The 10774-nt window shown below is 34.1% G+C and overlaps 2 protein-coding genes across 2 annotated transcripts; both read right to left on the bottom strand.

The window, feature by feature from the left end:
• Window positions 1–2336: 2336 nt before the first annotated feature.
• LOC133197089 (NFX1-type zinc finger-containing protein 1-like) lies at window positions 2337–6469 on the bottom strand. Its single transcript, XM_061332927.1, has 3 exons — window positions 3431–6469; window positions 2946–3335; window positions 2337–2614 (listed from the first exon to the last, which is right to left on the bottom strand). The coding sequence occupies exons 1-3, from the start codon at window positions 6459–6461 to the stop codon at window positions 2547–2549; spliced, it is 3489 nt and encodes a 1162-aa protein (XP_061188911.1). The 5' UTR covers window positions 6462–6469; the 3' UTR covers window positions 2337–2546.
• Window positions 6470–6495: 26 nt separating this feature from the next.
• Window positions 6496–9503, bottom strand: LOC133196097 (NFX1-type zinc finger-containing protein 1-like). Its single transcript, XM_061332038.1, has 2 exons — window positions 6681–9503; window positions 6496–6501 (listed from the first exon to the last, which is right to left on the bottom strand). Exons 1-2 carry the CDS (start codon window positions 9501–9503, stop codon window positions 6496–6498), a joined length of 2829 nt encoding a protein of 942 aa, XP_061188022.1.
• Window positions 9504–10774: the final 1271 nt, after the last annotated feature.

The raw sequence follows: 10774 nt of genomic DNA, 5'->3' as shown, positions 1-10774 counted from the left end.
TATGACCAATGTCTGGCCACAATGTAATGATACTTTCATTGTCATTTCATTTTGTCTGATTTCAATTCAATTACTCTCGGGATAAGCATGAACCATTGCCAGGACGAATACAACCTAAGAGCAAAACGTAGAAAAACTGGATTTACAAGATTTTGCTTTATTACATTTTGCATAGAGATTAGCAAATTACATCTCTCAATTTTTTTAAAATACAAATTGAATGAATTTTTTTATCCAAGTATCTTATTTAAAACATTGCCGTTGTATTATATTTTATTGTATTGTATTGTCTCCGCTGAGAGGAATTTTATAGCCTCAATAAGTAAATAGTCTCTCCCTGAATCAGGCGGAGGAGGGCTAAGTTGAATATTACATCGTAAAATATAATATAATCCAAATGATAATCATTTCCATCTGCGCTATTATATTTTGCGTAAATCTCAATCATGAATATTAAGAAGACAAAATGAAAATATATTTAAATCAACATACCACAAATAAATTTTCTTATCTCTCAAACAGAAGAGTAACATTGCTCTTACTCCGATTTCCTTCAATGAAAATCTAATTAAGAAATTTCAATTATTTAAAATGTAAAAAAAAAGACTTGAAATTGTTTCCAAAAACTTTATACTAATAAAACCTCATAATATTTCTAAATTTAAGCAAAGTTAATTGAATTTTGAAAGAAACTATTTATTTTTGTTATTTTATCCTTATATATATTAGAATTTTATCGAAATATTTGTAAATATGATTTTAATAAATCAGCAATAATGTCTTAAATTTTAAAACAAAAAATGATGCAAAATGCTCACCTCGAAAGTGATTTACCAATTTGAAATCAGCTGAAATGCTGCCAGTGGAATTGACTTAACATTGTGACCATTCATTGAGGAGGGCAAAAGGTTAAGCAGTGGTATTTTATTAGGTTCACTTTTGGATATGTAACGAGAAATGACAAACACTTAGTCAGTTTGTAAGATTTGTAAAATATTCCTTAAAACCGTTCTTAACACATTTAAGGTAGAACCCATGTCGGAAAAGTCTTTGTCATAGGATTTTCAAACTTTTCAAAATGATAAATTAGCACTCGCTTATCAATCAGTTGAAATTATATGGCATGTTTCCTTGTTATTAAATGTAGTGCAGCCTGTGCAACGTTGAATGATAATTATACATTGCGACTACTCATTTTCAGCCATTTGGGGGGAGGGGAGGGGGCACTATCAGAAGGAGAATGAACAAGATAACAAAAATAGTTCTTCAAACATTGTCGTTAAAAGACTTTATTAAGTGAACAATAGTTAGCAAAATTATTCAAGAACGATTTCTATTTTATTCAATCGATATAAATGATTAAGCCCATATTTCAACAAATATAGCATGTGCGCTTAATATTTTTTGAGTCTATTTACCACCCTAAATTTTTTTGTAAATATTTTTTCTTAAATATGATGAAGAACATATCCAAATGATTATGAAAAGTGAATAAAACATATATCTTTTCCCGCAAACTTACCTTTTTGCACCTACACAGGATTTAATGATTAATTGACTGCTTTGAGGTTATGTTAAGATTTACAATGTGACTATTTATCAAAAATGGCATTTTTTGTATTTTAAAAGAGACTTTTTTAGGAAAACAATACTGTTATACACAAACCATTAAAAATACAAATGAAACAAATAATAATGAAAATGAATGCACCTCATTCCATGATAAATATTACAAACTTTAAACACAATCTCTAAAAAATATGACTCAGACACATATCTTCAAGATACTGTACTATTTATGATTCGGAAAATAAAGATTTTTTTTTTTTTTTTTTTTTTTTTTTTTTTTTTTTTTTAGAAATTGTGCATTTCTTCGAAATTAGTTGCATGCCATTCACATTATCACATTTGTGTATTTCATTAGATACGACAAGTCTTGGATTTGTCCACTTAACTATAACGTAGGTTCTACTTCAACTCCTGTAAAATGTATAAAAGGTGATTTCCCTATTTTGCAGCCAATATGTTTTGGCGCCACTGAGAAATGTACTGACAATCGGTTGGAGGAATCGCATCACAAATGATCATCTTAGTGGGAACCTACCAAAGATCACCTTCATTAACACGCTAAATAGGGACATATGAGTTGAGCTGGAGGAACTGCATGTCAGTATGCAAGAAAGAAAACAGTGGCCGAACGTTGTAGCTCAATCTGGAATGAGCTTGAAATTTATAGTATGTATAATATTAATGCATTAAAGTTTCATGGAGCTTACAGTAAATATATGAAAGTATTATGAAAAAAAAATTTTCATTATTCATTAAGCATTGTGATTTTTAATTTTTTTTAAACCTTTTTTCATATTAATAATAATTGAATATACTAAAACTAAATAACATGATAATAAATGCAAATAAATCCCAATCCAAAAGGTTTTTTGCCCATTGTCAACTGCACAGTCGTCACCAAAGTCCCTATCTTGAAGGAGTTTTATTCTTGAACGTGAAGTTTGCTGTTATGGTCATCTTCAAATAATTTGTTATTCTTATCTTGCTTGAGGTCTTTGAGGGTTGCAGTATCTGCAATTTGTTTCATTTCTCTGCATAATATGACCTATATCAAAAAACAAATTAGATTAAAAAATATAGAAAATGTTGGTGCCTAATAAGGAAAATGAAAAGAAAGAAAGAGAATGAGTATTGACATTTTATAATAATTCTTTTTTTTATTTAGAACTTAATTGTTGTCAAAGAAGTGTTACAGGATATATTAATCATATCTATGAAATTTAAATACAAACAAACGTCTTCCTTCAATTAACCAGCTTTTGATCTATCTCTTTACTATTCGACTAGACAGATGGCTGAGAATCACGTTTTCAGTTATCAATCAATTTCATCTATGTTTAGATACAATCTGCACAGAACGTAAGCTACCAACTTACCTTTATCACATGTTTTAATGAAGTTTGGGTCCATTGACAGTTCTTCACTTTCATTTTCTACTTTCAGTACATCTTGGGTTGTATCACTTTCTTTTGACTCCCAGTTACTCAATCGCATTGCTTGTTGTTTGCCTCGAAAACCTGTTTGGGTATCTCTGTTTATTCGTCCTTGTGTTGGTTGTCCTTTGAACTCTTTCTTATATGCAGGTATTACACTACGATTATGATCAGTCATGTTACTCTGTACTGAAGGCTTCCAAATTTTTCCAATTTCTCCAGCGATAGATAAGGCCTGCACAGTGTTAGGTCCTTTAAGACTAGTTACCGTAGTAATCATGATGTTGCAGGAACCACACTTACCTTTACCATTTGGTAAATGCGAAATGTGTCCTAAATAAAGGTTGTCAAAATTACACTTCATAACAACTTAATGAATTACATTTAATTTTGTAGATACTAAATATTAGCAAACATAAAGCACTTACCATATTTACATTTGAACCAAACGCCTTTTTCCCATGTCGCTTTGAAAGAATTGGCGAATCTGCTCTCTATATTCTTTGATATGCTTTTCCCCAACACCATTTCACTTCCACTCTTTATAGCTATCAAATTCAATATCTTTTTTAACTCGTCATCCAATGGCGACTGTCCAGAGAGAAAAGGACGAATTTTTGATCCGTATGTAATCAAATAAATGTTTTCTTCGGACAATGATCCGGTATTTGATAGTAATAAAAACTCAACCAAATACGCAAGTCCTTTTAGAATAGAGGACACATTTTGTATTTCTTGCTTGGAAAAGCACGATCTGTCAACAAAGATGTGGTGTTTTTGCCCCTTTTCAGATCTTGTTTCTACGCATTTAAACAGCCAATCGCGAATGAAATTAAGCTTTGTTGCCACTTGTTTCTCTTCTTTTGTTCCCTCAATGACGGAATCAGACATGAGTTGTAGAATTTCATATATGGCTGATAAAATTTCAATTTGTATCAAAGCAAGCTGTATTTGGTGATAGCCTGGTACATATGTTTTCTCTTTTACTAAAGGTAAAAGTATTCTCTTTACAATTTCGTCATTATCTCCCAATGACTTAGACATTTTCAGTACTCTCTGATGTTCACTTTTAAAATTGCTGTAAGCAAGTTTTTCACTTAAATATTTTGTTATTGCAACAGCATTTTTCCTACTCTCCTCGTAAACATTTTTATACCTATCTGTTCCATTTATAGGTTTTTCACAAGTAGGGCATGTTTTAGCCGCAATAATGCTATATGGCCTCTTTTCTTTATAAAATATGTAGTTATCTAAAGTTTGCGCTTCAAAAGTATGCCCACAGCTCTTCAAAGTAATTATTGGTTCGTGTTCTTCAAGGTTACACTGTTTTTCTGTCGATTGCATAATGCATACCTTGTCACATGTTTTACAGAAAGGAGGACATAGTTCTCCGCAAAGTCCAGAACACTGATGACCACATTCTCTGACCTTTACACAAGGAAATGTACAAGGAAGAATGCTGCATTTTTCATTACAAAGCTCACGGCATTTGGCATGCTTGCACCCCCTTGCACAGCGTTTATCACAAGGATCGCAAATTTCCCCACAAACCTTAGTGCACTTTGTATGGCGGCATGAAAACTCGCATTTTTTCTTGCATGGTGGACATCCTTCAACACATTTCTGCTTACAAATATGTCCACATATAAGTGTTTTTCCACAAGTTTGCTGGCATTGTATGTGTAACTGACCTTGCATGCACTCCCCACACGTCCCAGAACAAGCATGGCCACACAAAAGAATTGCAGTACATTTCACTGTGCACAATGGGCGAGATTTGATTTTGAAACACGGACCTTCCATAGTATGCCCACAATATAGGACTGATGTACATATTTCTTCACATGCTCGATGTCCTTTTATTTTTCTGCATTCCTCACATTTTCCTTGACAAGTATGCTGACAAGAAAGCATTTGATTACAAGTTTGCATACATTTAAAATCAGAAACATCTTTGGAACACGGCATAATATTTTCGTGCTTACAAGCTTTCATAGGTTTCCTTACAAGTTCTATGCATTTACCACAGTCCTGAAAACACTCTTTTTTGCATTTATGTCCAAGATGACAAATTGTTTTAGTACATGGCTGTGTGCATTTGTACTTCTTATGTTCTGGATCTTTATTGTGACAAAATTGCAAGCACTGGTGACCACATTGTAAGTATATATTACAAGGTTTTCCACAGCCACCTAAAGGCATTTTGTCAAAATCTGTATCACGCTGTACACAGCAGATAAAATCTGAATGATTTTCACATCTCAGTTTTAATGCTTTTCCAAACTTATCTTCATTTTTAACAGTACCAATGATTTTCTGCCACAATTCACTTTCTTCTTCAAAAAGACTAAAATTGCCAATTACGAATAAACCTTTACGAGCCCTTGAGAGAGCGACACATACCCTGTTATCTATCTTTAAGAATCCAACCTTTTGTTCTTCATTGCTTCTCACCAAAGACAGGATGATGATATCACTTTCTTCTCCTTGAAAATTGTCCACTGATGTAATTTTTACCCCTTCAGATTCATGTTTAGGTATTTCTCGCTTCAGAACTAATACTTGACCAGTGTATGGTGTCAGAATAACAATATCCTCCGGTTGATAATCTTGATCTAGTAAATATCTGCATAGTCTTTTCACAAATCTAGCTTCATGCAAGTTTGATCGACTTTTTGTTTCAAAATTTTTCTCCTCAGGTTCATCATGGTCAATGAAAAACAAATCCGAAGTAATTCCACGGATCCTATCATACTTAATAACACACGGGTGATCTTTTAATTCCGGATATATGTGTTTCATAAGCACAGATATTTCCGGGCGCATTCTATGTTGTAAATTCAGAGTGACGAAATTCAACTCATTCGTGACCATTCTTTCAAATAAAGATATCTCAAGTTTGTATTGTTTTGCTAATTGATAAACCGTGGGTGTCGGTCTCAGTTGTTTGTGGTCCCCAATAAGAATCATGTGTTGACACTCAGAGTTGATAGTGGTGACAATATGTGACTCCAGCACTTCTGCTGCCTCTTCAACAATGATGATTTTGGGTTTAATAGACTGCAAAATACTTCGAAATTTTGCAGCTCCGGTTGTTGTCAATCCAAGAACGTCGGCTCCTGCCATTATTTCTACACTTTCTAAATCAAGGGCTTCCTTGTAAGCTTTACATTTTTCGTTATATTCCTGTTCAGTATCTTTTATAGATTGCCTTTTCGCAATGATATACTGATCCACCCAATATCGATATAATCTTCTTCTATCGTCTAAGGATAGTTCCCAAACGTCCTCAATGTCTTCACTTTCGCTTTTTGTCATTGCATCACTACAGGTCAAAACCTTTTTGAGTTTCATTCGAATATGTTGTTTGGAAATATGTTCCATCCATGTTGACCTTTCAGAAAGGTTCAATTTATCTGAGAGAATTTCTACAGATGCTTTTGACAGGATAGTTGTCATAGGAAAGTCTTTTTCCTTTTCCCTCCAGTCAGTGTCACTTCTATGTGAATAGTCATCATCAAGAATGCGGTCATCAAAATCCTCTTCATCGCTATCCTCATCTTCGATCTTCCTTCCGTCTAATATTTCAGCGATACGATTGCAACTCTCTGTTGACCCATCAAAATTAAGCCACAAAAAGAAAGACTGTGACGACTGTGCATATCCCTGTATCTCTACGATCAGTTGACCCAGAAAAGGATTGACAAATGTTTTTATGACTTCTTCGTCCATAATTTCTTTTTCACTTGCCTTTAAAATGCCTATTAACTTATTGATATTTTGAATACTCGTGGTCATTTCTAATGGTGCATACGGCATGTTTAGATGATTAAGCGCATTATTATATCGCTTGAGATTTATGTCCAAATTCTTTTTCACCCCAGACTTAAATTCTGATAATAAAACTTTGAAAAGACTCCCCCTTTGTCTTAAATTTAATTTCCAGGGATTATGATAACGCTTGAGAAGTTTCATTGGCAAAGGATCGATTTTTCTGCCTCTGATTAGTTCCTGTTCCCATTGCAATAGAATTTCATATTTCTTTTTGAGAGCTTTTTCCTCTTCCGACTCTGTACCACAGTTTTTAAGTAAATACATTTCCCTGTCGATTTCCAACCATTCGTCAATGTAACTGCCACTTTCATTTTTTAATTCTGCAAAATGTTTTTTGGAAACGACAGCTTCCAATTCTTCTATGGAGAGAATGCCTAATTTTGCAATTTTAATTTTTCTACTTACACTTTCAATGGCTTTTCGGTGTTCTTCCATATTGTGATAACAGTCATTTTTTCTGTCGTAGACAGCCTGTGATAAAATGCGCGAGAATTTTGCCTTTCTTCTATACGAAGTTAAAGTGTACTCTTCAAGTTCCGGAACTTTTGATCGTGAACCGATTCGAACAAGTTTTTTGGTATAATTTTTTATGCCAAGAAGAAACTGGTCCAGTGCATGATTTGTATAGCAAACAACCAAAATCGGCTCAGGTTTATCCTTTTCAGCCCAAATATCTCTATTAAGTAATAATATCTGCGCAATTTTCATTCCAAGAAAAGTCTTTCCGGTACCGGGGGGACCTTGGATCAAGGCAATTTCTTTAGTCAAAGCTAACTGAAGAGCTTTATGTTGAGAATGATCCAAATGTAATGTCTCTGCGGAGGGCCATTTTGATGTACTGAGTATTGGAATCTCAGTTCGACATCTGCTTTTACTTTCACAGCTTGAAACGTCTGCGGGTCTCTTATCATCGTCTTCCTTATAAAGAAGGATTGAAAAGTCATAAAGCAAAACACCTGAAGACAGAAGATATTGAGGAGGTTTCGCATTTGCTTGACAATGTACAATATACTTCTGGAATGGCATTTCTTGCGTTATTTCTTTCATACCCTCCAGTATATGTCTGTAAGCTTCAAAGTATGCAGTGGTTTCAGCTACAACATACAAATGATTTGCTGTAGCTTTTTCAACTTTGCTTAGATCTTTTTCTTGAAACTTTACTTCTATTTCGCCATTTTCCAACATTCTCTCATTACGATCCGTAACACTTGCAAAGAGAATATTTTTGAATCCATCCTGAGATAAACAAAGCAGTGCCCCATACATTAACCTTCTTGAAGATTCCCATCTAATGTTTCTTAGTTTGGTCATATCTAAACGTATCAAATGTGCAATACCCTCATCTCTACACACAGGGCGGACTATCTGAACATTAGTATAAATTCTCACATCCCCAACTTTTCTGCGAAGATTTTTGTGTACTGACTGCTTTTTGTACTCCATAATTCCTTCTCGCAATGGCCGTAAAAAATCTTCTCGAAGCAATCTAAACTGAATGTCCAAATAATGATCTAAGTTGTCATATCCGCCTTTTATTTTGTTAGCCCTTAGAAAGGGCTTTTCATTGAAATCAAAATCTTTCATTTCGGGAAGAACAGAGAGCTGCCTGAAATTTTCAGGTGGTTCTTGCGATTCACAATCATCACTCGACAACGTTATTGCTTTTCTATTGTCGACCTTTTGAATATTATCTTTTGCAGCTTTGAACTCTTTCATTTTCGTAACGACCTCGGGCTTGTAATGGAGGATTCTACTAGAATTTTTGGCTACAACCCTATCTAGATATTCAATTAAAATGCTCCACTGAGATACGTGGCTTTGCATTCTTTGAATCAATGTATGAGTCAATGAACAAACGTTTTCCATTAAAGAAGAAAATTCGATGTCTTGTAACTTTACTTCCCCAAGTTCTATCTCTCCAAGAAAAAGAAGAAGATTAACCATTATGAAATTAGAAGTATTCAAAAGGGCCACCAGTTCCAGCTTTGTTTGGTGTTTTTCGGATTGAAATGATTTCACAAGAAGTGAAATAATCATTATCATCCAATCTGGTTTTAATTTCTGACTCAAGAGATCACCAAAACCATTCCTCTTTGTAACTAATTCTAGGAGAATTTCGTCAGCATTCCTTGATGAACTGTCTAAGTCTTTCAGTCTTCTGTAGCCCATTCTACGGCTTTGGACTTCATTGTGCATCTTCCCTTCATTAAAATTTTTATCAGCATTTTCGTTGTTTGTCCACCTGTCTTGTTCTTGATTGTAAAATGGACGTCTCCTGAAATTTCTTCGCCCCTGAAAATGCCCTCGATCCCGATTATAAAGTCCACGATGGTTGTGATGTTCTTTTTCATATTGATTGTGAATTGATTGTGTATCAACTACTGCTTTATAACCTCTTCTTGATGACCTTCGCATACCTGACCGTCCTCTTGATTCTGTATGTCTGGTTGCACTACGGTAACCTTGATGACTTTGGACATAGTTATATTCTTTATCGGAAATTTTGCTCGGTACATTAGATTCTATAAATTGAGATGGATCTACAAAATCCTCATCAGAGTATATATGCAACGGATATCTTTGTTTTTCCCCGGACTTTCTACTGCGCTGATCAAAATGAATTTCTTCCTCGTCGTTATCACTGCTATCAGGGTATTTTGCAGCCATAGCTATGTATTTTTGCAAACTGTCACAGTCCCAGCATGTATGATTGATCGATGTCTCTTCTCATTCTGCAAGAAAATTAATTTTAAAAGAAACACTTGAATTAATGGTGTTTCTACTTACATCCTCAACTAAAATTGAAGACAGTATACAAGTTATAGGATTTATATTTTCTCTTTCTGCTACATGCACAGGCTGACAATATCACTAACGTTTATGTAAAATATTACATTTGCTTGCATCTAAAGTTTTCAAAGAATATTAGATATAAATAGTATTAGCGTAATAAGATACCTTCTATACACACAAGAGCTTGTGCAGATGAATAATATGCCCTTATAGATCTTTTTAAGAAAAATGAATTGAAACACACAGTGTGATACTTAGTTTGTAATCTTTTCAAGCATACTTAAGACTTAAGGTCAAAACAAATTAATTGAATACTTATACTCGGCACTCAGAGCCATTGAGCAGTGAGGGTCTTTATCGTGCCAACGTCTACCGTGACACGGGACCTAGTTTTTTTTTTTTTTTTTTTTTTTTTTTTTTTTTAAGTCTCATCCGAAAGATCCGTGAATTTCCATAAATTTATTGGCGTGATAAATTCACAGCATTCAGGTCCAGCCTTAATTCCAACTATGTCCCAAAATATTATCTTTAAATGGTGTTAAATTAGAATTGAATAAAGTAATATTCATATTACATGGGAAATGCTTCTGTGGCACCAGACTAAGTTCACAATATGGAGTGATTTTTGATTGACAGGTGTAGCACCGTGCATGGACTTCGTGTGGCTATATATGTACAGATTGTGATTGACGGTGAAAATAATTAACAGTCAGATCTAAAGGAAAGACTGATCGTGATTGATATTGTAAATAAAACAAAGAAATTTAAATGACATTTGCTCTAGGTACTGTACATGAACCAGGCCCGTAGCGACGGTTTCAAAAGTGGGGGGGGGGGGGCTTCCAAAAAAAATCTGACAAATCAAAAAAAAAAATACATAAAACAAAAAACAGGAAAAAAAAAAAAAAAAAAAAAAAAAAAAAAAAAAAAAAAAAAACAACAACAACCAAGAACTAACCTGACCAAAAGTGGGGGCCAGCTTCCCAAAATTATTTGACATGTAAAAAAAAAAAAGAAAACCTATTTTACTGTCCAAATCCTGGAACTTTACAATATCAAAGAGTGGGGGGGGGGGCAACCTGCATTTATAGGAAAAGCTACAATGCAAAATATTATATTCAGCCCCTCCCCTTTTCTACGGGCCT

The sequence above is a fragment of the Saccostrea echinata genome, unplaced genomic scaffold (assembly GCF_033153115.1).
Source record: "Saccostrea echinata isolate AGI-Se365-2 ecotype Australia unplaced genomic scaffold, CSIRO_AGI_Sech_v1 ptg000030l, whole genome shotgun sequence".
Lineage (NCBI taxonomy): Eukaryota > Metazoa > Mollusca > Bivalvia > Ostreida > Ostreidae > Saccostrea > Saccostrea echinata.
Note: the sequence above shows the minus strand (reverse complement) of the source record. Positions and strands in the feature narration are given on the sequence as shown.